General features: G+C 36.3%; 1 protein-coding gene across 2 annotated transcripts in view; it reads left to right on the forward strand.

Annotated features, from left to right (window-relative positions):
- The window catches only part of LOC129262479 (putative elongator complex protein 1), a 37,149-nt gene that overhangs the window by 6,699 nt on the left and 3,719 nt on the right, over positions 1 to 26,731 (forward strand). The window contains exons 7-24 of one of the 2 annotated variants that reach the window (XM_064099731.1): positions 104 to 227; positions 1,186 to 1,294; positions 2,667 to 2,891; positions 3,713 to 3,886; positions 4,742 to 4,844; positions 6,002 to 6,178; positions 6,853 to 7,030; positions 7,654 to 7,810; positions 8,720 to 8,988; positions 9,504 to 9,727; positions 10,894 to 11,131; positions 11,744 to 11,962; positions 12,292 to 12,493; positions 13,391 to 13,515; positions 17,029 to 17,089; positions 17,731 to 18,004; positions 20,841 to 20,968; positions 26,338 to 26,492. In XM_064099731.1, coding sequence (XP_063955801.1) covers positions 104 to 227; positions 1,186 to 1,294; positions 2,667 to 2,891; positions 3,713 to 3,886; positions 4,742 to 4,844; positions 6,002 to 6,178; positions 6,853 to 7,030; positions 7,654 to 7,810; positions 8,720 to 8,988; positions 9,504 to 9,727; positions 10,894 to 11,131; positions 11,744 to 11,962; positions 12,292 to 12,493; positions 13,391 to 13,515; positions 17,029 to 17,089; positions 17,731 to 18,004; positions 20,841 to 20,968; positions 26,338 to 26,492 — 3,142 coding nt within the window. Of the gene's footprint in view, positions 1 to 103; positions 228 to 1,185; positions 1,295 to 2,666; positions 2,892 to 3,712; positions 3,887 to 4,741; positions 4,845 to 6,001; positions 6,179 to 6,852; positions 7,031 to 7,653; positions 7,811 to 8,719; positions 8,989 to 9,503; positions 9,728 to 10,893; positions 11,132 to 11,743; positions 11,963 to 12,291; positions 12,494 to 13,390; positions 13,516 to 17,028; positions 17,090 to 17,730; positions 18,005 to 20,626; positions 20,748 to 20,840; positions 20,969 to 26,337; positions 26,493 to 26,731 lie in introns of those variants that run through there. The other variant, XM_064099732.1, reaches the window with a different exon arrangement.

Here is a 26,731-nt window from a genome sequence, read left to right on the forward strand (position 1 = left end):
TCACAGCACTACATGGTATACATTGTGCACTATTATAGAACAGAGAATGCTGTTTTGGTCATTTCGATTTCAAGTTCCTTTTCTAATTGTTTTTTTTTTTTAGGCCATCAGGGAGCTTAATAGCATCAAGTCAGGTTCTTCCTCATCGACATGACATAGTTTTCTTTGAGAAGAATGGGCTTAGACATGGGGAGTTCACGCTGCCCTTTAACAAGAACCAAGTCAAGGTATTTGTGAGAACAAAAATCTGTTTCGAGAAGCTGATTGGTGTTTCCTCCAATTTTTTTTATGATTATTTTTTTAATTTATTAAAATGCAAAAATATCAGTGTCTATTAGTACAGACTTTGATGTTTGTCATATATTAAACTCTTTGGCCCATATTCTGAAGTCAGGGGAGCGTTTCATCAATATTTTCATCCGACAAGTTGTCAGATCTGACATCTTTCCATGATTTTGATTGGCTGAGAGGCACTGTTCCTATGGTAACTGTCGGATAAAATGGGACTTGTCGGATAAAACGTCCGACAAGTCCTTTCATGAAACGCCCCCCAGGTTTAACTTAGACCATGGTCTAACTCTGTGCTAAAATTATGGAAAGCCAAAAATCTCAAATTTTTTACTTAATTGACATATTTCTTATGATTATTGTGCTCTTTCTGATCTTGTCATGATGAAGAAAGCTGTCTTATTTATCCTTCCGAAACCGTTAAGAATGATTTGAGAGCAAAATGAGCTGATACATTGAAATTTTACTGTTATAGATTTATGACACTATTGGCTATCCATAGTCAAAGTACAACTTTAAACCCGAGTTCAAATTAAACCGACTTCAGAATACGGACCCTTTGATTAGAAAATTCTACAAATTTACTACAGGTGAATATGAAAGTGTACTCACCCCTCATGTACATTACCTATCTTATTTTTAGTAGGATTTTTAGCATGTATATGTATGTCAATATTTGTATCAATCCTGTTCAAAATGATTCTATATTTTCATGAAACAAATCTCAGTATGAAACTTATTTGATGTCTATACTTTTCTTTTATTCAAATATTGATGAATTTTATTATTGATAGCCCCAAATAATGTTTGTTATTGTTTGCATTACTGTTTAAGAACCAATAACATGTTTTTTTATTTTTCTTAGATTTCTTCTTCTGATTAATATTTTTATTTTAGGTGAATGAGATCCTTTGGAACACAGAATCAACCATTCTTGTTCTATGGCTTGAAGATTTGCCCAACGAAAACAGTTCTGACCATTCACGATTCATCCCAGATTCATATGGTAAGAATAGTCTTGCCCTGTAAATAATTGCTCGCCTCTTGAATAAAAATATGTGTCTGATTAAAACCTATGTTGTTTGTTGTGTTCCATTCTAACTATGGAGTTAAAAAAGGAATGAAGGTAAAACTCGTTTCATTTAATGCCACGTTTGATTCCACAGGGATAAAATATGGCAGGAATGTGTTTCATTGGCTTTTTCTTGCAAATTGTAGGCAAAAGATTCCTACCAAACTACAGACTTACTGGCCAGATATGATAGGAAATATGCTTTTGAAATGATAGGTACTTTTCGCTGCCTCTGGTTGGATATTATGATCAGACACCTTGCTAACTTTTACGGGGAAAGCAAAAAATAGATGTTGCAATTTTGATTGAAATATGATTTGAAATTACTCGACTCGGCACATGTGGGCGCAACTGTGACACATTACATCACAAATTGGTGTCTCTGAAACAAATCTTCACTTTTTTATTATGAGGAAGTGTATGGAAATTTGTAAAATGTTGATATAAAAAAATTTCAAATTCTGAAAGATTTTCACATTTTGAAACTGTTATCATGCAATGATTATTTTGCCCAATTTCAGGACATAATGAGACTTAGAGATATATTTTATCATGTGGTTAATATCCACATTTTGTGATCAAATAAAATTGGAAATATTTGCAATTTTCTATTTTTGATACAAATCACTTTTCAGTTTTTCCATGAAACTGGCGGCATCACAAGTCGTCACCAAAGATACAGTGCACCTGTGTATTTTGTACTTCTTTAGAAATCGAAAGCTACATGAATTAATTTGCATTTCGTTGTCACTCCATCCTTTTTACCTTCATGCCCTAACTATGTATGGTGCAAACATGTCCTTCAGATGTTGTGTTAAATCTGTAAATTGCCAATGTGTCAATTCATCCACTCATCACATGTCTACCCCAATTGTATAATGCCATTCTGTCCATTGACATTTCGTCTAATGACCATTTGGTCCAATAATCATTTGGTCCAGTTATCATTCGTCTAATCATCTATGACCATTTCATCTTGTAACCTGTTGGTCTAATATCCATATTATTTTCATTCATTTCGCCCAATGAAGATAGAAAGATAGATACATGTATGCTATTTAAAGATTATTCCATAAAGTTTTTCAGTAATCTTTAATTCAGATTTGAAATTTTATTTATACAAGTACATAATGTTGATTCATGTGACATAATCAGCTGATTTCATAACACTGATGGGACGGTTGTCAGAGTCCAGAGCCTTAGCCAAGTTTAATGTTTAAACGGTGTTTAAGCCACAGCAAGCACCAGACATAACTTTCCCGACCATATTTCTTTCATGATAAGATTTCTCTGCTATATTTCACAGTTCAAGTATGGACAGTAGGAAACTATCACTGGTACCTCAAACAAAGCCTTCACTTCTCCGCCAATCAGAGAGTAACTGCTCTGACCTTTGATCCTGAGCATGCCAATCAGCTTCATCTGCTGAATAGCGCAGGACAGTACTTGAGATACAGCTGGACCTGGCAGACGGCCAACAGTAGAGGGCTGGGTGAAAACGACCAGGCTATCACTGCGGTTATTGATGGAAGTAAGTGCAATCACTGATCATGTAAAAAAAACAGTCTAATCCTTCAAAATGGATATTTGGATTTTTAAAACAAGCGATTTTACAAAATGCTTTAGAATTTCTATTTCTTTTACTGTATCTGAAGCAAAAAAAAAAATCGTTCTTCGGAGGGGGGACTGTTTTGTTTTCTCATAATTTCTTAATACTGCAACTTAATTGATACAAGAAGAAGTCAATAAGTGGTATTTATTCTGTACATTCTTTGCTAGTAATTATCCCAACTTTTACTGTCACTAATTCTGCCTTTCTTGTATCTTGCATCCTTCAATGTCTATAAAAGAGAGGAATGATTAATTAAAAGGAACATTCATCACAAATAGGTTTAAAATTTACCTTTGTTAATGTCTCATCAATGCCAAATGAGGAACGCATATATTCCAGTTATGGTATCTCGATTGAAAAATGAGTTCGAACTTGATAAACGAAATGACCAGTCTACTATTCATATATGCCTTATGTTAAAATGAGTAAAGAAAAAGCACAGTAATTGGCTAAACACACATGATATGTTGTCTGTAGCAATAAAGAAATACATGCCTCATGCCCTTTTCTTTCTTAGGGATCTTCAGCCTTCTTGTTTTTAGCCTAGACTTCATTGTATCATAATGTATAGTCTGTGTAAAATATAACAGACCTCACTATACAGATCTAGATCTACAATGATATGGTTACAATTAACTTATGATTTAAAGATCTTCTTTGAGATCATTGCTTATAATTACACTAACTTGATTTGAACTTTAATAATGCTATAATGTAATTTCAATTTTACTTCATTGCAGAGGATATATTAGTGACGCCTTTTAAGAGAATGATAGTGCCCCCACCCATATCGGCCTACACATTGATGATGCCGACATTTGTCAATCAAGTGGTCTTAGCTCCGCCCCCATATAGCAACAACATGGCAGTAGTGCTGCAGGACGGCCGTATCGCATTTTACACACACAAGACTGGTGAGCTTCAAGCAGTATAAGCCAGGGGCTGTTTCATAAAGCTGTTCAGAAGTTAAAAATGACTAAGACCGACTGGTGATCCTTTCTTGTGGTAAATGATATTCACCATTAACTATTCATCGGTGATTATTTAGCGTGTAAGAAAGGTTCACCAGTCGTTCTTAAAGTTGTTCTTAACTTACAAACAGCTTTATGAAACACCCACCTGGTGTTATTGCAGCTTTGCAATCTGTTACTAGTGCCAAGGGGCTGCCCTCCCCTTAAAAAATAAATAAATAAAATTCAGAAAGATAGAAGACAAATATTTTCTCAAGTAGCTTGAAGGAAAGATAAGGGTTAGTTGGAGAAGACCGTAAGCAGTTGGTCGACTGGTTGCTTACTAACAAGCAGTCATGCTTTCTTAGCAGTGATGTGAAATAACCATCATTGCCACCTTTATTTATTGAATGTAAGAAAAAACAACACATATGGTGGATGATTAGCATAAATACTACTTAATTGGAAGCTCTAAAATCACCACTGAATAGGGTGAGTGGTATATTGTGATATATAAAATTAAAAAAATTACTTAATGATATTGCCCTTTTAATACAATTGAAGATGGAGTAATGAAAATAATGAGTCTACAGCAAAATCTATAATTCTGATGATCACTAACACAGAAAAGCATATGTGGGACAATGTATTAATTTTATTCCAGAGCTATTTGGCACATATTTTTATTTATACATACAAACACTGTGGTGGTAATTTCATTAGGTTCTTTTTTGAACTCATTTTGAGATCGTTACCACAACCGGTATTTATCTTTAATGTTGTGACTTAATATTGCTTTTGTGTTTTATTTTCATGAAGATGGTGAAGATGATAAAGAAGATACTTCTGTCAAACTGGTTGCGGCTGGTGGAAATGGATTCAAATCTAAGGTATCCCCTCCCAAGCTCAGAGGAATCGCAAGGTAAAAATACGAATTAAAAAGAATTTTGAAAACAAAACTGTGCATTATTCAACTTGATAACTCTCCAGAAAAGTGTCTACCTAATCTAGAATATTTACAATTCAAATTTTGAATCATATTTTCCAATACCTGGACCCAATAGCATAAATGTTAGCAATGGATTGCTTATATCAAAGAACAATTTTGATTGGTTCCTTGGCAGCATTTGAACAAAATGCAAATGCAACAAAGATCTTGATTAGTTTGATTTATCCATTGATTGCATATCATTTGTTACAAAGCCCAATAAATTAAATCAAATTCAAGTTCATATGAATGCCCTACTTCTTGGATCTGTTTTTCTTCTGGGTTCAATTTCTTCCATTAAAATTATTTATTTCTTGTAAATTTCATCCTGGCATTTTAAAAACAACCTTGTAGATTTCAGGATGTAATTAACTATGATTGACAGGTTGTAAGAGTCCAGAGACAAAAGAGAATGTTGTAGATTTCGTGATTGGTATGTCCCGTAGTTAACTCATGTATATTTCATTCTGCTATGTAATACACCTGTAGTTTCAGAAGTTCACTGTCCTTCCAGTGACCTTTACGAGTTCATGTTTCAATATTCTTTGTAGACAATGAGATAGCTTGATTTTAATTTTTTTTTAATGCAAAAATAAGAGTGTAAATGGATGAAAAGTGGTTGTGAAATTTGTTTCATACATGATTGTGTACTTTTAATACTTAATAATAAAATTACATAATAAAACTTACATTTATGTAGTGTATTACATTTCAATGATACACATTTTAATTCATCAAATATATTGAATAGAATAATTATTTTGTGTAATTTCAATTTGATAACTAATATGCTATATATTAAATCAATTTTTTAGTTAAGTACATGTAATTTTACTTTTGGATATTCTATGCAGGAAAGTATAAATCACGTAGTTATCAGCCGATACCAGTGCCAACAATATCCAATAAAAATAAAAAAATCATATTACAGCTTGTGCATCCCTCAGTTTTGCTTTAATAGGAAGTTGAAAGTTGCAAAAGTATTTTCAAATGACTATTTATATTGAATTTACGTGTAAATTGACATGTTACATTTAGTAGTCAAATTATATTTAACTAAATATATTTTTAAAATACCTATTTCATGGCAGGATTATTGATGAATCTGGTAATCCAGTATCTTTGGATCTGCCGTTTCATCTTCATCATTTCATGTGGATCAGAGCTGACTGCCTGGTCGCAGTGTCGTACAGTGATAAGGACTGTGTTAGCTCATTACATCATATCAAATGTGCGGGACTTGGAAGTGCTGAATTGAAATTAGTGTGGTAAGTCTGAATACTAGTATTTTTGTCTAAAATCATTTATTTTTAAAGATATATCTAATCTGCCCTGCTAATATGTATAAGCAAACAGAATTGAAAGTTTCAAGCTATTATTTAGTTATTTTGAAAAATACCAAAAAGTTTTTTTGTAAGAATGTATGTGAAATTATGGGAATAGTTTGTACAGGCTATTACTTCATTCTTTTCATGATGTGTGTGAAATTTTGAGAGAATTAGTGTGCACAGCACACAGATGCATGCTCCTTTGGCATATTTGTGAACTAGTATTGGAAATAAGTGAAAGGCATGATCAGTATAACAATGCAAGCCTTGCTTAGAGTTTAATATGTACAGCGGGATTCCAAATAATTCTTGATCATAATGTGTAACCAGCCACCCCAAAAGCAACAATAATTTGCCAGGGAAGGTTCTCAGTATGATAAATAGGAAAAATAGTAATTCGTTCCTCAGAAAGCAAAAAAATAAGAATAAATAACTAAACTTAGCTTATCTGAAAGAGAATTTTAACATTTTAGCATCCCATAAGTTAGGACAGAGTTAGACCATGGTCTAAGTTAAACCGAGTTCAGAATACTGACTAAAGGGTTAAGTATTTTGATGTTTTAGTATATAAGTCTTCCCTGTTTTCACTCCCCCCCCCCCTCCCACCATCATAGCAATCAAGAAGAAAGCCAACCGATATTTGGTGAGGTTGTCACCGTCAGTTGCCGTGGTGATGAAGGCTCACTGGCAATCCAGTTAGATGATGGAACAGTAGTGGATGAGAACAATGAGTTCATCACCAAATTGCCCCAACGATGCTCGCATGTCGCTGTTTGTAAATTGGCTGGCCAGGTGAGTTGCCCCGTTTGATCAAACTTGTCATTAATCGCAAGTTTCACACTATAGTTATTTGTGATTGTAGTACTGCAATTCGATTAGTGAAAAGTGAAGAAGTCTAAGAATACCTGTTTTTTATTGATACAAAAGAAGAAGATTAATGTATACACATCCTATGATATATATCCTACAAAATGTAATGAAAAGTCAAGAATATGTTATTTACCTTACAGATTTTTAGTGGATCCCTCCATATTCTCAGATTTTATAATGTTTATGATAATTTGCTTTTATATATTACTTTGTTTTACTTCTTGAAATAAAAGTCATATATTGTACTACCTTAATTTATATTGTTTGTACAATTTACATTTGCAAATGTCATTGTTATCATATAAGACCATTTTCCTTTTGTTCTGTTGAAAATGAAATAAAAACAGTTTGAACAATTTGAAGTATGCTCGTAAATTGTGGATTCAAATGTTTTGTCCTCTGCTTTCTTATGTCACCATATTAAATTCATACAATTTGCAATTATGTTAAACCTTTAATTTAAAATAAATAATAAATGAAAGAAAATATGGCTTAATATTTACTTAATTTGTAGTTATTGATTAACTTAATTGTTTTTTCTATAGGAAGCAATTCTGGGGCTAACTGAGCGGTATCGTTTCTATGTCAACGAGATGGAGATTGCATCCAACGTCACTTCATTTGCAATAACTAATGAGTTTTTAGTCCTCACTACTCACAGCCACACTTGTCGTTGTATCAGCCTGGATACCAAATTAGAGGGTAAGATTCTATTTGATTTTGAAAAAAAAATTTTTTTTACAAAATTGCTAACAATTTAAATAATGTGTTTGTTGACATGGTGTATTGTAACCACAAAAGTCGTTACGATTGCTCCTTTAATCCTTTAAAAACAACAACATTATATTGAATGAGAAAGTCTGCTAAATTAAGCACCAAAAACCAGGTATTGTCTGCTAAATTCTGTAGAACTCCATAACGTTCACTGCTCCTGAATTATGTGTGATAGGCATTCAAATAGGGAGCAGCAAAAGCTTTGTAATTGTGTGTATGCTTAGCAGGAATCCACTGTGCACCAGCCCGAGAGGCTCGGCCATCTGCTGCAATTGTTGTGTTGTGCAGTGCAACTGCATCAAAAATTTCTCTGTTATGCATCGATATTAATATATGTATGAAATGGTGGAACATCGACAGAAATAGACCTACATGTAGAAATGGTCTCAGAAGTATAAGACTAAATACAGATTTCAGTATAGGGGTGTTCGGAAGTCTGATAGAGGATTCTTATTTTACATTGATTTCATTGGGGCTAATAAGGCTTTCACATGGCTATACATGTACATGTATCTAGGCCACCGTGAACTGAATCATGTAAAACTTTGTGTGCAAAGGTTCTTCAACCCCTGATCATAAAAAATAATCATTTTGAAGCACAAAAAAAATGTTTTAAACTACGTCACTTTTTAAACTCTATATAGACATGATCCTTTTGACAAGTGATTAAAGGAAAATTGACTCTGCTCTTTACTTTTTTTTCTTCAAGATTTGAAGTTTGCTGCATTTTATTTCACTCATATAAGAAAGTGAAGATTATTTGGTTGCTTTGTCTCAAAATTTGCGATTATACCAAATTGCACAATATTTAGTACATGCAGTATTTGATTCGCACAGATCTGGCAACCTTGAGTGAAGGCAAGGCGGTCTCCCTGGACGAGAGCATGAGAAGGGTGGAGCGAGGATCCCGCATCGTCACGGCGATAGCGTCCGACACCCGCCTGGTGCTGCAGATGCCCAGGGGGAACCTTGAGACGATCCACCCCAGAGCTCTGGTGCTTGCATCCATCAAGAGATGCCTGGATGCCCTGAAGTACAAGGAAGCCTTCACGGTGATGAGGCGACATAGGATCGACATGAATCTCATCGTGGACCATAACCCACAGGTAGGTTGGAACATAATTATATACCTTTACTTATAGGTGACACGACATTTGATCCTGCAACATTTGCTCTGGTCTTAATATCTCAGAGGGCAAAGGGCTAGAGTTAAGATTGTAATATAGGTTCTGGTCCAGAATAATGTGAAGATGAGGATTAGGGTTTATTTAGTTTGAGGTTAGGTTTCATATTTGGCTTTAACATGCAGATTTTCCTTCAGAGCAATTGTTGCTGGAGCAAATGACATGGAACTATTATAGGACCATATGGGAGGTGTTTCTCAAAGAGTGTGATTTAGAGTCACACTTAGTGCCGATGTGCACATGATATGTAATGCACAATTAATTAATTCACAGTAGCGGGCATCCTACTACCATCATTTGGCCAATGCGGTGATGCCTTCTATACCGGGGGGAAGAGGGGGGTTATTGGTAAATATGCTTAAAATTTTGGAAAATATTGACGTTTCTGTATGCTGGATATCTGTTATCCTAACCAAGCACTTTCCTGTGTTTCATAGCTTCTCCTGAACAACATAGATGCCCTGGTCACCCAGCTAGATGACTCCACCAGCCTCAATCTTATACTGATGGACCTGAAAGAGGAGAGTGTTACTGAGACCATGTATGCTGCAGCCTACCACACCCCTGCCCCGCCCTTCATCCTGGGGGCGGGGCAAACCAGTAAGGTAGATGTGATCTGTGATGCCGTCATGGAGAGTCTACAAAGACTGAATCCAAATAGGTAGGTTAGAATATACCACACCCCTGCCCCACCCCTCATATTGGGGGTGGGACAAACCAGTAAGGTAGATGTGATCTGTGATGCAGTAATGGAGAGTTTGCGCAAACTAAATGTTCCAGCCTCTGTCACTTTTTCCCTTTTCATGAAAATGTATCCACCTGGGTTGAAAATGGATAATTGAAAAAGCATAGATTTTGGTGGCATATGTGGTGTTTAGAATGGAAGCTAATATGCTTAACCTTTGTAATTACAGGATTGAATTCATACGATTTATTTCCATTTCACAATTGTAAATTGTCAGTTTTTAAGAGTCTAAAATTTTTATCACAGTGCACATACATGATCTTGTGAAGTTTGTTCCTCTTAAAAATGGTCATTTCTATGACTACCAAAAGGGTCATTTGGGTCAAACCATTAATAATTCTTCCATGAATGTGCTATAACCAGACAGCATGTTGATAATAAATGTCCAGAATAATAAAGTCAGTATTCGAATACCTTCCAATTTATGTTAATTCTCGCTATCGACAATAACCAAAAGTTCCCGCATGCAGATCACATCACGCCTTTCACTTGGTAGCTTAAATGTCAAAATAGTAAACAGCAAGAGGGATAACACAAGTAGCAAGTTTTGAAATATTTCCTGCTCGAAATGTAAGAAGAGATTGAGAACACGGTGCGGAAGCAGATGCAACGAGACTACTGCAAGCTACAGTAGAAGAAGACCAGGGGCCTGTCTTACAAAGCGATTGATCCGATCAATTGCAACTATGGAAAGCCAGCAAAGTCAACATATAAAATGCATGTTTGCTCAAAAAATTGTCTAGATATGAATGTATATCCATAAATTCATTGATTTCTTGACAATTTGGTGTGTTCTCCATTGTTTACAAAGGACATTTTGCAAATTTCCTGTAGAAAAAATTATGACACTGATGGATTTCCATAGAGGTATGACTGATTGGATCAATCGTAACTCTTTGTATGACAGGGCAGTTGTTGGGTCACATCTCACTGAACAAGAAGTAGAATTTCTAGTTCAGTGCACGAAGTAAATAGCAATTCATGCCAGGTGCTACACCCAGGAACTTTCGTTGACATTCGTTAGTGAGAATCGTGGTGCCATCCTTCTGTATAATATTATTTTTCCTTTTTTTATTTTGAAGATACTTCTTATCAGTCCTCGCCTGCCATGCCAAGAAGACCAAACCCGAGCTAGAGAAGGCCTTAGAAAGGATCAAAGTTAGGCAAGGTCAAGGGTCAAGCAACGAGACTGATTGTCCTTCATCAGACGAGGCTCTCCGGTATCTCCTCTATCTAGTGGATGTCAATGAACTCTACAATGTAGCTCTTGGAACCTATGATTTTGACCTTGTCCTCATGGTTGCTGATAAATCACAAAAGGTAAGTTAGCCATAGCGTGTTTTCCTTCAGCAAGAAATTTACTCACATTGTGCTGCACTCAACCCAGGTGAGGTGAATCGGTACCCGGTAGGAATAAATTCCTTGAATGCTTGAGCGCCTATAGGTAGCCGAGCTAAAGCCGGGGTAATAATGATAGCAGGGCCAACTGGGTGACCAGTTTTTGGAACTGAAGAGGCTACCCTGGGTAAATATGTCATGATTATTATGTCTCCTGTGTTTTGTGCAGATTGCAGTCTATTGAATATTTTCATTCAGTGCTATGTATCTGTCCTAAATCTACATAAATATTTGATTCTCCTGCAGTTGAATTTAGTACTCAATGGCCCATATTCTCAAAAGAGGTTTCAATTTTAATGGTTTATGCAGATTTCCTGTATTATTGTGCTTCAATTAGGCGCCCTTGCCAATGGTGTTCTCAAGTGATTGTAACTGGCAGTTCATGAAGTGGAAGTAAGAATGTATAAGAATGGGCATCGGATATACAAAACATTGATTATTTTATATGGCATTGCCGAGCTCACCTTATATCGAAATCCAGTGATTTATTAAAGTGTATGACCAATATTCCATTTTCATCCAATTTTTTTTCAGGACCCTAAGGAGTACTTACCATTTTTGAACCAGCTGAGGAATATGTACCCAGACTACCAGCGCTACTCCATAGACAAGCACCTCAAGCGATATGCGAAGGCTCTGGGCCACGTGAGCCGGTGTCCTGACCACTTCTCAGAGTGTTTAGATCTCGTCAGAGAACAGAGACTCTACCCTGAGGCATTGAAGCTGTTCAAGAGAGGGGATCACCAGTACAAGGTATGCCCCCATTTCATCATTCATTAAGATGATTGAGATCAATAGTCCACCGGGCCAACCTCCTCTGTGTTACTTTCCTGATAAGATTTGTGTCTGTTCTCTGTTTCATTTGTGTAATCATTTCAAGTTATCATGACTGATGAAGTGAGAATGGTTAAACATGGTTGTTGGACATATAAAACGGTTTGATAATTTTATGGAATTTCCCACCAGTAACACATTTCCAAATAATTGAAGGCATCTGGGTCATTTAGTAAAAATCTAAAAGAGAAAAATTACAGTGACATAACAGGGCACACAGGAAATCATGAATCAATTTTTTTTTCCAGGCCATTGCAAAAATCTACGGAGAGTACCTTCAGGAGAAGAACCGCTACTTGGAGGCTGCCCTCATGTACGAGATGTGTGACAACCTCGAGGGGGCGCTAGAGATGTACCAGAAATGCAGCAATTGGCAAGAGGTGTTCTCCCTCACTGCTCGACTAAAATACAGTACTGGGGATGAGATGGAGTTGGCAAGGAAAATAGCAGGTATATTTCTGCATTATAGAATGTTAACCACCTGAAAATAATACGCATGCCATTAAAAAAGTATGAATTATCTTGAATACCTCCAAGCATTCTATTGGTCAACAGTAAGGAAGCAGTGAGGAATGTATGATGACTGTTGTGGTGTTCACATGAAATGTAATTTGACTTGGGAATACGCAAGCCTGCCTTTTGAAAGGGTGTGTATAGGTGCGTTGAGGATGCTACATGTATGCCACTAGTCTTCGTTGTGCATAATAATCTTGCAATATCATTTTTGTTTAATGTTTGGAGCTCATTAGTTTAATAAACTATGATGATATCAACATTTTATACGCGTATTACAATATTCTATTTCTCAGGTGACTATTGCAATTTAGATTTGTGTGTGTGTGTGTGTCATTGGTTAGTTAGTATGTGTTAAATATGTTATTACTTTATATACATTGAATTCTTTGTTTGTTTGTTTTTCGCCTTTGGAAGTGTAAATGATTTGCATTAAATTGAATTACATTGAACTACTAAAGCTTCCTTTCTTGGTAGACCTACCGGGACCAGGTTGCTTAAATTTCATTAAATTGATGCCCTTTTCATGGTAACTTTGTCATCAGTGACGACTTTATGGAAACCTTGATTTTGATTGGCTGTTTAGCAATATTTCTTTTGTAGTTTACATTGATACTTGTATTTGTGCTACCATTAATTTGGTACAGATGCCTTGGCCTAGTGGTCTGAGGCACATGATAAGACACATGAAAGTCCAAGGTTCAATTCTTGGCCGCCTTTGGCAAGGCTTACGGAAAAAAAATTATCATTGGAAGATTTGATGAAATATAACCATGCCCTGTACATTTTTATCACTGTTTTATGCATTCAAAATATGAATATTTCATCCGATAGGTCAGCTGGCAAGTAATAGAAGGCACTCGGAAGCAGCGGTTGTACTGATAGAGTATGCCAATGATCTTGAAGAGGCCATCACAACTCTGGTGGATGGGGCACAGTGGGAAGAGGCTCTAAGATTGGTGAGCATATCAGTTATAAGATACCAGGCAAAAAAAAAATAATAATAATTTTTGGAAGCTACTTTTCACAACTTACTGCCTTAATCTGCAACATTGGATAAGCTTTAACATTGAAATGAATGGGAACTTTCCAGGGCTCCTTTTTCCCCCTGTAAAATAGGTTTCATATGTGGAAGAGTTGGTGCTTTGTAAAACTAACTACCTTGCCAGCTGGAGTAGAATTGAACTCTCTACATATGATGTTATACATTTCGAATATTGATGACATTTGTTTGAGGAAAAATTGCTTCAGAAATTACTAAATCTCATAAAGGTAATCAATAATTGTGTGCTTTGAAGTACTCAACAAGTCACACAATGGAATATCAGTTTTTGCAACAACAAAAAATATGCCAACTGCTGTGCATATCACTGCAAGGAGTGGCAGAGTTGATGTCCATATCACTGTGTGATTTTAAGGACGTTCCACAGTTATGTTTGTGCGCATCATGATCTGCGCATATTTTACACCCTGCGCGCTGACGTCACAATAGATGAACTGGTGATTAAATCAGCTGTACCGGGTAATGTCAGCTAATTTTTCTCCTTATCTGCACTATAACTGCAGATCTGATGTGTTATTTTATGAAGCTATTAAGCTAATAAACTGGAATTATTCCATTGACCATTTTTTTCATTCCTCTACAATTTCAAAATAGTTTCTCTGTAGTGCTGTAAAGTATGATGAATATGACCCCGAGTAAATGGAAAAGTGGTTCGGAATTTTTCCTCACATAATAGATACTGCTTTTGGCGCGTTTTCGGGTGTTTTAAGAAGCAAATTTGCTCTAATAAGAGTGCTGATAGTTTGAAAACAAGCACATGAACCCATATTTTTTAATGTTTGCACCATAGGTATACCTGATCCTCTACAACAAAGTTTGGTGAAAATGACATGGGTTTTGAATAAAGTGCAGCATTTCTTTTACTTCTCAAGTTTGTTATTGAAATTTGAAATTTTTTAGGTTAAGTATCTTTCCCGCAATTCTTAAGAACATCATCCATTTGGGTAAACTTTGAAGCTCTATAGCAAAAAATCAAGCACATGGACCCGTGCTAATTTTTGCATATTTGGAATATTCAGGTGCTAAAGTATCTATGTGCAAAGTATGATGAAAATGACATGGATTTTCAATGTTTGGGAGCAAGACTACGGAACCATTCGCATTTTAGACGGTATTAACAGACTTTTGCTTGTTTCTGGTGCATTTTGGGCCGTTTCAAGCCAACTCGCAATACTTTGGACACTGATAATTTGAAAACGAGCACATGGACCCCATAGTTTAAATGTCTTGACTTCTTCAGACTATATATTCCTCTACAAATCTAGAGAGTATGATGGAAATGACATAGATTTCGAATGTTTGGGAGCAGGACTAATTAAGGAACCATTCGTATTTTAGGCATTTTAGACGGTATTATTAGACTTTTGCATGTTTTCGGCGCATTTTAGGCTGTTTCGAGCCAACTTGCAACATTTTGGACACTGATAGTTCAAAAACGAGCACATGGACCCCCATGTTTTTAATATTTTAACGTCATCAGAATATATTTCTCTGCAAATCTAGAGAGTATGATGAAAATGACATGGATTTTGAATGTTTGGGAGCGAAATATGAAACCATTTGCATTTTAGACGGTATTATCATACTTTTTGCTTGTTTTCGGCGCACTTTAGGTGGATTTCAATATTTTCAAGCCAACTCGCAACACTTTGGATACTGATAGTTTAAAAACAAGCACATGGACCCCATATTTCTAATATTTTAATGCCTTTAGAATATATTCCTCTTAAAATCTAGAGAGTATGATGAAAATGACATGGATTTTGAATGTTAGAGAGCAAAACTACGGAACCATTCGCATTTTAGACGGTATTATTAGACTTTTGCACGTTTCGGCACATTTTAGGTGGATTTCAATATTTTCAAGCCAACTCGCAACACTTTGGACACTGATAGTTTAAAAACGAGCTCATGGACCCCATATTTTTAATATTTTAATGCCTTTAGAATATATTCCTCTACAAATCTAGAGAATATGATAACAATGACATGGATTTTGAATGTTTGGGAGCAAAATATGGAACCATTTGCATTTAGAGGGTATTAAGAGACTTATGCATGTTTTCGGCGCTTTTTAGGCGATTTTCAAGCCAACTTGCAACACTTGGGACACCAATGGTTTAAAAACGAGCACATGGACCCCATATTTTTAATATTTGAATGTCTTCAGAATATATTCTTCTACAAATCTGGAGAGTAGGATGAAAATGACATGGATTTTGAATGTTTGGGGGCAAAACTACGGAACCATTCGCATTTTAGACGGTGTTATTAGACTTTTGCACGTTTTGGGCGCATTTTGGGCGATTTTCATGCCAACTCGCATCACTTTGGACACTCATAGTTAAAAAACGAGCACATGGACCCCATAATTTTAACTTCCCTACACCTTTGATATGCATTCCTCTACAATCTAGCCGAATTTGATGAAAATGACATGGATTTTGAAAAAAGTGCAGCTTACAAAATACTTTTTTAATTTTTGAGCAGATTCACGTCTTTAAAGATTTGTTTTTTCCGAGTTTTTGCACCATTCTTGCCAAATGAGGGCGCTGCTGACTCCAAATAGATATAGTTTTACCAATTAAAAGACTTTTTCTTACTTTGGTATACACTTTTTTACATATCTTGAAATTTGATGAAGTTTGATGCGGTATCCACTGAGTAAAGATGATTTAAACTCATTTGGTGAATTTGTGAGGTCTAAGAGAGGCATAATTCTTTTGATTGCGCAAAATTGCATATCATTCAAATACGGTGACTTTGAAGACCCTTAGAAAAAAAATAAGCACATGAACCTATATTAATTTTTGCATTTTCATAATGCATAGATACCAAAGTAACTCTCTGCAAAATTTGGTGAAAATGACATGGACTTCATTTTAACTGTGGAACGTCCTTAAGTGTTGACCTTTTGGTGTTAGTGTTAGGAAAATCTTTAGTTAGTATAACATCAAACATAAAATAAAGATGATCCTGAAAGTCACTCACTAGGTGTTGAGCTGTGTAAACTCAGAATAGGTTTTGGAGCTTGGAAGTGCAATCCAAACTGCTTCCAATGCCAACACCATCTCTGGACATGAAATCACCCATTGTGTAGAAATTGATTGTTAATTGGTTAAATAGATAGGTTGAATTAAATAACTAATAATTCACCAAAGAGCATTATTCAATCAATCACATGGACCTTTTAATGAAAGTCGGACAACATATTCTTTTGCTAGTATCACTTACTGAATAATCTCCTTTATTTATTTACTTCTCAAAGTTACGTTCAGAGAGATGGCAGGAAATAAATGTTTTAATACCAAAGTGGCTGCTTAACAGAGATGTTAACCATTATGATTTAATGGTATTTGATATGAGCAAAAAGTATAAGACTTATATTGTTCTTTGTTTTTTTTCACAGATGTACAAGCACAAGAGGACTGACTTCATTGAAACAACTTTGAAACCTGCGCTTGTTGAGAGTAAGCTTTATTCGCAGTGAATTCAGATCAATACACAAGTGTTTGCAATGGTTTAGTGGGAGACCCCAGTTGTCTGTTATCTTTCATGTTCTTCAGTGTTCTAAATTACATTTCCTGTTCTTTGATGACATGTAAAAATGTATGATGAAGTAATTGTGAATAGTGAAAAACTTATTAAAAAATGTAAGTTTCCGTGCTGATAGAAAAATACACATTCTTAAAACTGCGAACAGGTGTTTTGGTAGATTATTCATTTATGAACAGTTTTGTTTTATTGGAATTCACCTTGATTTTCTTTCTTTTTTTTAGATTTTTTTTTCGTATTTCTATAAATAATTCAAATTTTGGGGCCTGAAAAGTTGCATTTTCTTTTATTCTCTCATTCCAGTTTCTTCATTATTTTTTAAGTGGAAAGAAATGTTAAGAAGCAAAAATGCAAGGCGTTTAAACTAGTGAGTCAATGTGACCCTTATTCATAAAGGAATCTTAAAGAGATTGTGTTTTATATTAGAAAAGTGTATCTTTTACTTCATATATAAAAGAAAAACATGGTGTAGCTATGCATGAAATGCAGTCTTAATATGATTACACTTTTCCAAGTCTGAGAACAACCTCTCGTATTCTTGCCATTGTCGTTATAGATTATGAGAGCAAGATCGACAGCCTGGCAAATTATCGCTCCACGTTCGAGCGTCACAAGTCCCGCCTCGCCGTCGTCAGGGAAACCAAGGCCCGTCAGCTGCAGGAGATGATGGACGGAGAGGGTGACCTGAATGACCTGGACGCTGACCTTTACTCCGATGCCAGTAGCATGATGGGAAGTGTCGCTCGGAGTGAGACAGGAAGTTTAAGAAGCACCGGGTCAACGCTGAGTGCGTATACAGCGTATTCTGAGGGAAAGGCAAAGAAAGGAGGGTGAGGAATATTCCAACTGAAAATGTTAGGGCAAAGAGGGGGGTATTTTGATTTTTATGTCACTGTTTGATTTATTCCCTTGTTTGTCTGCTATATCGGATGATGTAGTGGAACTTGGGGAGCGTTTTATCTATATGTTTGTCTGGTAAGTTGTCAGAACTGACAACTTACCTTGATTCTGATTGGCTGAGGGGCACTGTTACTATGGTAACAGTCGGATAAAACAAGACTTGTCGAAAGAAACCTCCAACAAGTCATATCATGAAATGCTCCCCTGTATATAAAGGTCACCAAGTGGAGTCTAGAATAGTGGATTTTATAAGCAGGTGACCTTTATGTATACATGTAAATAGGTGTGTACTGTAACACGTGTGTACATTGTGAATTTGTTGAAAGGAATCCAAACTCTGATAAAATACCCAACTTTTGTATAGATTTATACACACCGTCAAGGGCATTTATATACAAATAATGCACATTTATGAGTTTGTTGTGGTAATGCAGCGCATTCGAGGGTATTTGCAATATGAAAAAGCATGAGATGCTTGTGCCAAGTGCTTCTGCATGTTATTGGGAATACCTGAGATGCCTGCATCATCACAAATTTAAGAATGTGCACGATTTGTTTTTAGCTCATCCGGCCCGAAGGGCAAGAAGAGCTTATGCCGTGGCGTGGCGTCCGTCGTCCATCGTCCATCCACAATTTCAGAATGCTTCTTCTTCGCCATTTCAATTCTGTTTGCTTTATATGATAGCACTAGGTGGGGGATTCAAAACTTCTACACAGAATTTTGAAACTCATTAAATATGCTTATTTATGCGCATTATTCAAATTTCACAAAAAATGCTTCTTCTTCTTTATATGTTGACCGATTTTGAATTTTTTGCTTCCATCTGGTAGAGCTTCATGAAGTTCACCAAACTTCTACACAGAATTATGAAATTTTGACTAGAACAATTTTTATGCTTATTTATGCAAAATTAATTTATGCATATTTTTAAAAATTCACATAAAATGTTTCTTCTTTATTTGTTGAACGATTTTGATTTTTTTTTCTTCCATCTGGTAGAGCTTCATGAGGTTCACCAAACTTCTATACAGAATTTTAAAATTTTGAGTAGAGAATTATTTATGCTAAAAATTCATAAATCACAGAAAATGCCTCTTTATTTGTTGAATGAATTTCAAAATGCTTCTTCTTCATCATTTCAAGTCTGATTTCAATTCTGTTTGCTTTATATGATAGCATTAGATGGGGGATTCAAAACTTCTACACAGAATTTTGAAACTCATTAAATATGCTAATTTATGCGTATTTTTAAAAATTCACTTAAAATGCTTCTTTAATTGTTGACAGATTTTGATTTTTCTTCTTCCATGTGGTAGAACTTCATGAGGGTCACCAAACTTCTACACAGAATTTTGAAATTTTCAGTAGAAAATTATAATTTATGCGAAATTTATTCATAAATCACAGAAAATGCCTCTTCTTTATTTGTTGACCGATTTTGATTTTTTTTTCTTCCATCTGGTAGAGCTGCATGAGGTTCACCAAACATGTACACAAAATTTTGAAATTTTTTCTAGGAAATAATTTATGCTAATTTATGCAAAATTTATTCATAAATCACAAAAAAATATTTTTTCTTCTTCATTTGTTGATCAATTTCAATTGTGGTCGCTTTATATGATAGCTCGAGGTGGTGATACAATATTTCAACACAGAATTTTGAAACTCATTAAATATGCTCATTTATTCATATATTTTCAAAACTCACAAAAATACTTATTGATTTGTTGATTGATTTTGATTATTTTTGTTCTATCTGAGAGCTACATGAGGTTCACCAAGGTTCTACACAGAGTTAAGAAATTTTAACTAGAAAATTGTTTATGCTTAATTAATATGAAATTTATTCATAGATCACAAAAAATGCTTCTACATGTACATGTATGTCATTTCTTCATCAATTTCAATTCTATATCCTCAATTTATGTCACCAATATAATTCACTACAGTGTCAACTGGGCTCAAATTAAAATTGTGTTAAATTTAGTTGCGAGATGCCGGATGAGCTCCACATCATTGATGTGCTAGTTTAAAACATGTCAGCAGTATAAATTTGTGATGGAAAGGTTGTTCGAATCCCTAAAAAATTCTGAAAATCGCGCGGATGAAGAGATCATAACTGTTTTCTATAATAAAATCACAGGTGTATCTAGTATGCGCGCCTAAGTAGGCACGTCAAAATCCTTGCCATAGCCCTTTCTTTAAAAGAACACATCTCTGTTTTTACCCCCTGTGAGTTAAATGATGCACCCAAAATGCACGACTGAGAGGTTGCGTAGAATCAAATCATGAATACGTGACTTGCATACGCACTCACCAAAGGCTACATCCTTTAAACCTGTTTTATAATGAACATTATATGCACAGGCAAGCCATCGGCAATATGCATTTTAGGTGAAATAAATGACAGGACACATGATAGATGTCAGCCAATCATTTGATTAGGATCCATATCACTGTTTGATAACTTGTACTATTCACCCATGTCCCTAGTAAATGAATGGCATGTATGATTCGTTATCATTGTTATATTGCCCTCTTCCCTATGCAGTCGGGCTGGTAAGAACAGGAGGAAGGGAGAACGGAAGAAGGTAGTCTCAAAGAAGGAAGTAGAAATGACTTGTCACATGATAGATCTCAGCCAATCGTTTGATTAGGATCCATATCACCGTTTGATAACTTGTACTATTCACCCATTTCCCTAATAAATGACTGGCATATATGATTCATTATCATTGTTATATTTCTCTCTTCCCCCTATGCAGTCGGGCTGGTAAGAACAGGAGGAAAGGAGAACGGAAGAAGAATAGTCTCAAAGAAGGAAGTAGAAACGAAGATATCGCTCTCATGGAAGCTATGTCCCTCATCATGAAGAATGTTGATAGTTTGAGAGGTAACATATCTTTTGTTTAACCCTATACAGCCCTGGCTTGTTTGAAATTGCAAAGCCGGGGGTTGGGGACCTTTTTTGCCCCCCACCTCTGACCTTGCTCATTGATCACACGATTCATCGGACTGCGCTGAAAATTGGCACGCATGTCACTTATGTAGGGACAGTGATTTTCCGCGATCGCGGAAAACGGACGGAATTCACGGAAAGGGCCTTTTGAAACGGAAAGTGGCATTTCAAACGGAAAATCACGGAAAACGTATTTTCCCTCAAAATACACAGAATAGCAACAGAAATTACTCCAAAATCACAACAAAATGAGAATATTAAATGGCCGCAAAACCCCAGAAAACTCGATCTCACTTCGCTTCTATCATGACAATTCACACATCGTGACTGCACTCGACATCAGCACACTCGATTGTACCCCGTACCCGGCCGGCCGGGTTGGGCTTCACATGCGCTATGCACACATATCGTTCAACTACACGGTCGTGTGTTGCTGCCCTCTACGTTTGAAGATGTAACAGCACGATATCGTGGTCTTCAAATCCAAGATGGCGGATTGGTAAAAGCCGTTGACTGATGATAACGATGTCAAAAAAAACCCAAAATTATCGATGAAATATCATTTCACCGTGAAATAATGCTAATAATGTGAAAGGTGAGGATGTATGCATGCTAAATGGGTGTGAAAAAATATTTTATGCACCCGCATAGATCCGATTAGAACGGATTCTATTGTGTTGTTGGTACAGTGGCAGATACAAATTTTGACCAGTGCGAGTGTACATGTTGTGATCTTGCTATTCAATGTGTAAACGGAATTGTCACTTTTCCGTGTGTACAAAGTCTATGGGGAAACGGAATTTCCGTTTTCTGACGTGCTGAAACGGAATTTGAGATTTTCTGAAACGGAAAAGGCAATTTTTTGAAACGGAAAATCACTGTCCCTACTTATGTCATAACATATATAGTTAATCATACCAAAATGCTCGAATTTATTTTTTGATAAGTCGTGCTAATAAATCAATAACGCAAAGTAACAGTAATGATGAGTAATCAGACCCAAAAAAATTATTTGAGAAATTAGCATTCAAAAGTAAGCACATCAAAAATCCTTGCCATAGACCTTTCTTTGAAAGAAGGCGTATTTCAGACAGCGGCTCAATTTTTACACATTATGAGTCAAATGACAAAAGAAGGCGTTTTTCAGACAGCGGCTCAATTTTTACACATTATGAGTCAAATGACAAAAGAAGGCGTATTTCAGACAGCGGCTCAATTTTTGTCTCACCTGCATACATGTAGCAGAGTGAGACTATAGGCGCCGCTTTTCCGACGGTGACGGCGACGGCGGCGGCGGCGTCAACACCAAATCTTAACCTGAGGTTAAGTTTTTGAAATGACAGCATAACTTAGAAAGTATATGGACCTAGTTCATGAAACTTGGCCATAAGGTTAATCAAGTATTACTGAACATCCTGCCTGAGTTTCATGTCACATGACCAAGGTCAAAGGTCATTTAGGGTCAATGAACTTAGACCATGTTGGGGGAATCAACATCAAAATCTTAACCTAAGGTTAAGTTTTTGAAATGTCATCATAACTTAGAAAATATATGGACCTAGTTCATGAAACTTATACATAAGGTTAATCAAGTATCACTGAACATCCTGCATGAGTTTCATGTCACATGACCAAGGTCAAAGGTCATTTAGGGTCAATGAACTTTGGCCGAATTGGGGGTATCTGTTGAATTACCATCATAACTTTGAAAGTTTATGGATCTGATTCATGAAACTTGGACATAATAGTAATCAAGTATTACTGAACATCCTGTGCAAGTTTCAGGTCACATGATCAAGGTCAAAGGTCATTTAGGGTCAATGAACTTTGGCCAAATTGGGGTATTTGTTGAATTACAGCCATAAATTTGAAAGTGTGTTGGTCTAGTTCATAAAACTTGGACATAATAGTAATCAAGTATCACTGAACATCCTGTGCGAGTTTCAGGTCACATGATCAAGGTCAAAGGTCATGTAAGGTCAAAGAACTTTGGCCACGTTGGGGGTATTTGTTGAATTGCCATCATATCTCTATAAGTGTATTGGTCTAGTTCATAAAACATGGAAATAAGAGTAACCGAGTATCACTGAACATCTTGTGCGAGTTATAGTAGTTTTCAAAATCAGCACTGCTGCTATATTGAATCGCGTGATGCAGGTGAGACGGCCAGAGGCATTCCACTTGTTACACATTATGAGTCAAATGACAAAAGAAGGCGTATTTCAGACAGCGGCTCAATTTTTATACATTATGAGTCAAATGACAAAAGAAGGCGTATTTCAGACAGCGGCTCAATTTTTATACATTATGAGTCAAATGACAAAAGAAGGCATATTTCAGACAGCAGCTCAATTTTTGTCTCACCTGCATAGCAGAGTGAGACTATAGGCGCCGCTTTTCCGACGGCGACGGCGACGGCGGCGGCGGCGGCGACGGCGACGGCGGCGTCAACACCAAATCTTAACCTGAGGTTAAGTTTTTGAAATGACAGCATAACTTAGAAAGTATATGGACCTAGTTCATGAAACTTGGCCATAAGGTTAATCAAGTATTACTGAACATCCTGCCTGAGTTTCATGTCACATGACCAAGGTCAAAGGTCATTTAGGGTCAATGAACTTAGACCATGTTGGGGGAATCAACATCAAAATCTTAACCTAAGGTTAAGTTTTTGAAATGTCATCATAACTTAGAAAATATATGGACCTAGTTCATGAAACTTATACATAAGGTTAATCAAGTATCACTGAACATCCTGCATGAGTTTCACGTCACATGACCAAGGTCAAAGGTCATTTAGGGTCAATGAACTTTGGCCAAATTGGGGTATTTGTTGAATTACAGCCATAAATTTGAAAGTGTGTTGGTCTAGTTCATAAAACTTGGACATAATAGTAATCAAGTATCACTGAACATCCTGTGCGAGTTTCAGGTCACATGATCAAGGTCAAAGGTCATGTAAGGTCAAAGAACTTTGGCCACGTTGGGGGTATTTGTTGAATTGCCATCATATCTCTATAAGTGTATTGGTCTAGTTCATAAAACGTGGAAATAAGAGTAACCAAGTATCACTGAACATCTTGTGCGAGTTATAGTAGTTTTCAAAATCAGCACTGCTGCTATATTGAATCGCGTGATGCAGGTGAGACGGCCAGAGGCATTCCACTTGTTATACATTATGAGTCAAATGACAAAAGAAGGCGTATTTCAGACAGCGGCTCAATTTTTATACATTATGAGTCAAATGACAAAAGAAGGCATATTTCAGACAGCGGCTCAATTTTTATACATTATGAGTCAAATGACAAAAGAAGGCGTATTTCAGACAGCGGCTCAATTTTTACACATTATGAGTCAAATGACAAAAGAAGGCGTATTTCAGACAGCGGCTCAATTTTTATACATTATGAGTCAAATGACAAAAGAAGGCGTATTTCAGACAGCGGCTCAATTTTTATACATTATGAGTCAAATGACAAAAGAAGGCGTATTTCAGACAGCGGCTCAATTTTTATACATAATGAGTCAAATGACAAAAGAAGGCGTATTTCAGACAGCGGCTCAATCTTTATACATTATGAGTCAAATGACAAAAGAAGGCATATTTCAGACAGCGGCTCAATTTTTATACATTATGAGTCAAATGACAAAAGAAGGCGTATTTCAGACAGCGGCTCAATTTTTACACATTATGAGTCAAATGACAAAAGAAGGCGTATTTCAGACAGCGGCTCAATTTTTATACATTATGAGTCAAATGACAAAAGAAGGCGTATTTCAGACAGCGGCTCAATTTTTGTCTCACCTGCATAGCAGAGTGAGACTATAGGCGCCGCTTTTCCGACGGCGACGGCGGCGGCGGCGGCGTCAACACCAAATCTTAACCTGAGGTTAAGTTTTTGAAATGACAGCATAACTTAGAAAGTATATGGACCTAGTTCATGAAACTTGGCCATAAGGTTAATCAAGTATTACTGAACATTCTGCCTGAGTTTCATGTCACATGACCAAGGTAAAAGGTCATTTAGGGTCAATGAACTTAGACCATGTTGGGGGAATCAACATCAAAATCTTAACCTAAGGTTAAGTTTTTGAAATGTCATCATAACTTAGAAAATGTATGGACCTAGTTCATGAAACTTATACATAAGGTTAATCAAGTATCACTGAACATCCTGCATGAGTTTCACGTCACATGACCAAGGTCAAAGGTCATTTAGGGTCAATGAACTTTGGCCGAATTGGGGGTATCTGTTGAATTACCATCATAACTTTAAAAGTTTATGGATCTGATTCATGAAACTTGGACATAATAGTAATCAAGTATTACTGAACATCCTGTGCAAGTTTCAGGTCACATGATCAAGGTCAAAGGTCATTTAGGGTCAATGAACTTTGGCCAAATTGGGGTATTTGTTGAATTACAGCCATAAATTTGAAAGTGTGTTGGTCTAGTTCATAAAATTTGGACATAAGAGTAATCAAGTATCACTGAACATCCTGTGCGAGTTTCAGGTCACATGATCAAGGTCAAAGGTCATGTAAGGTCAAAGAACTTTGGCCACGTTGGGGGTATTTGTTGAATTGCCATCATATCTCTATAAGTGTATTTGTCTAGTTCATAAAACATGGAAATACGAGTAACCAAGTATCACTGAACATCTTGTGCGAGTTATAGTAGTTTTCAAAATCAGCACTGCTGCTATATTGAATCGCGTGATGCAGGTGAGACGGCCAGAGGCATTCCACTTGTTATACATTATGAGTCAAATGACAAAAGAAGGCGTATTTCAGACAGCGGCTCAATTTTTATACATTATGAGTCAAATGACAAAAGAAGGCGTATTTCAGACAGCGGCTCAATTTTTATACATTATGAGTCAAATGACAAAAGAAGGCGTATTTCAGACAGCTGCTCAATTTTTATACATTATGAGTCAAATGACAAAAGAAGGCGTATTTCAGACAGCGGCTCAATTTTTATACATTATGAGTCAAATGACAAAAGAAGGCGTATTTCAGACAGCGGCTCAATTTTTATACATTATGAGTCAAATGACAAAAGCTCATCTCTGTTCTAGTACATCAGTAGGATTGTTAAAAAGACATCTAAAAACAAATTTATTTTTGATATAGTGTAAATTTGTAGAGCCGTATATGTAAAGCGCGTAGAGCTGATTTCATTAATTATGACTTCATGTGCACCAGTTTTGTTATTAACATAACAAGAAAGGTTTGGCATAAAAAAATGAAATTTTGTCTAAATTTATATAAATGCAATCTTTATTACCTTACCCCTACAGCTGACGTTGGTGTCCTCCTTCGAATGTTGATCAAGTTCAACCATGAGGTCGAGGCTGAGGCTCTCCAGAACGACCTGCAGTCCCTACTCAAACTACTCCAGACCTCTGTCGATGAAATCTGGCCTACCCAGTCCACGGATGACCAGACCTCGCAGGTATGGCGTAGCTTATAGACTTGCTTAATTTTTTTTTTTTTTGTTGAGGGTGGGGGGGGGGGAGGGAGAGGGAATGAAGGGGCAGAAGCATTTCTGTCGTCTAGGTTCTTTACATCTGGGTCCCATCTTTGCCCGCTTTGTTCCACAAGAGTCACATACAGCAGACTGCCAAGTTCGACTCAAGTCACATTCTGTTCACACAATACACACAGAGTGCATACAGTCTATTGTTAATACAC

The sequence above is a fragment of the Lytechinus pictus genome, chromosome 5, assembly GCF_037042905.1.
Source record: "Lytechinus pictus isolate F3 Inbred chromosome 5, Lp3.0, whole genome shotgun sequence".
NCBI classification, from domain to species: domain Eukaryota; kingdom Metazoa; phylum Echinodermata; class Echinoidea; order Temnopleuroida; family Toxopneustidae; genus Lytechinus; species Lytechinus pictus.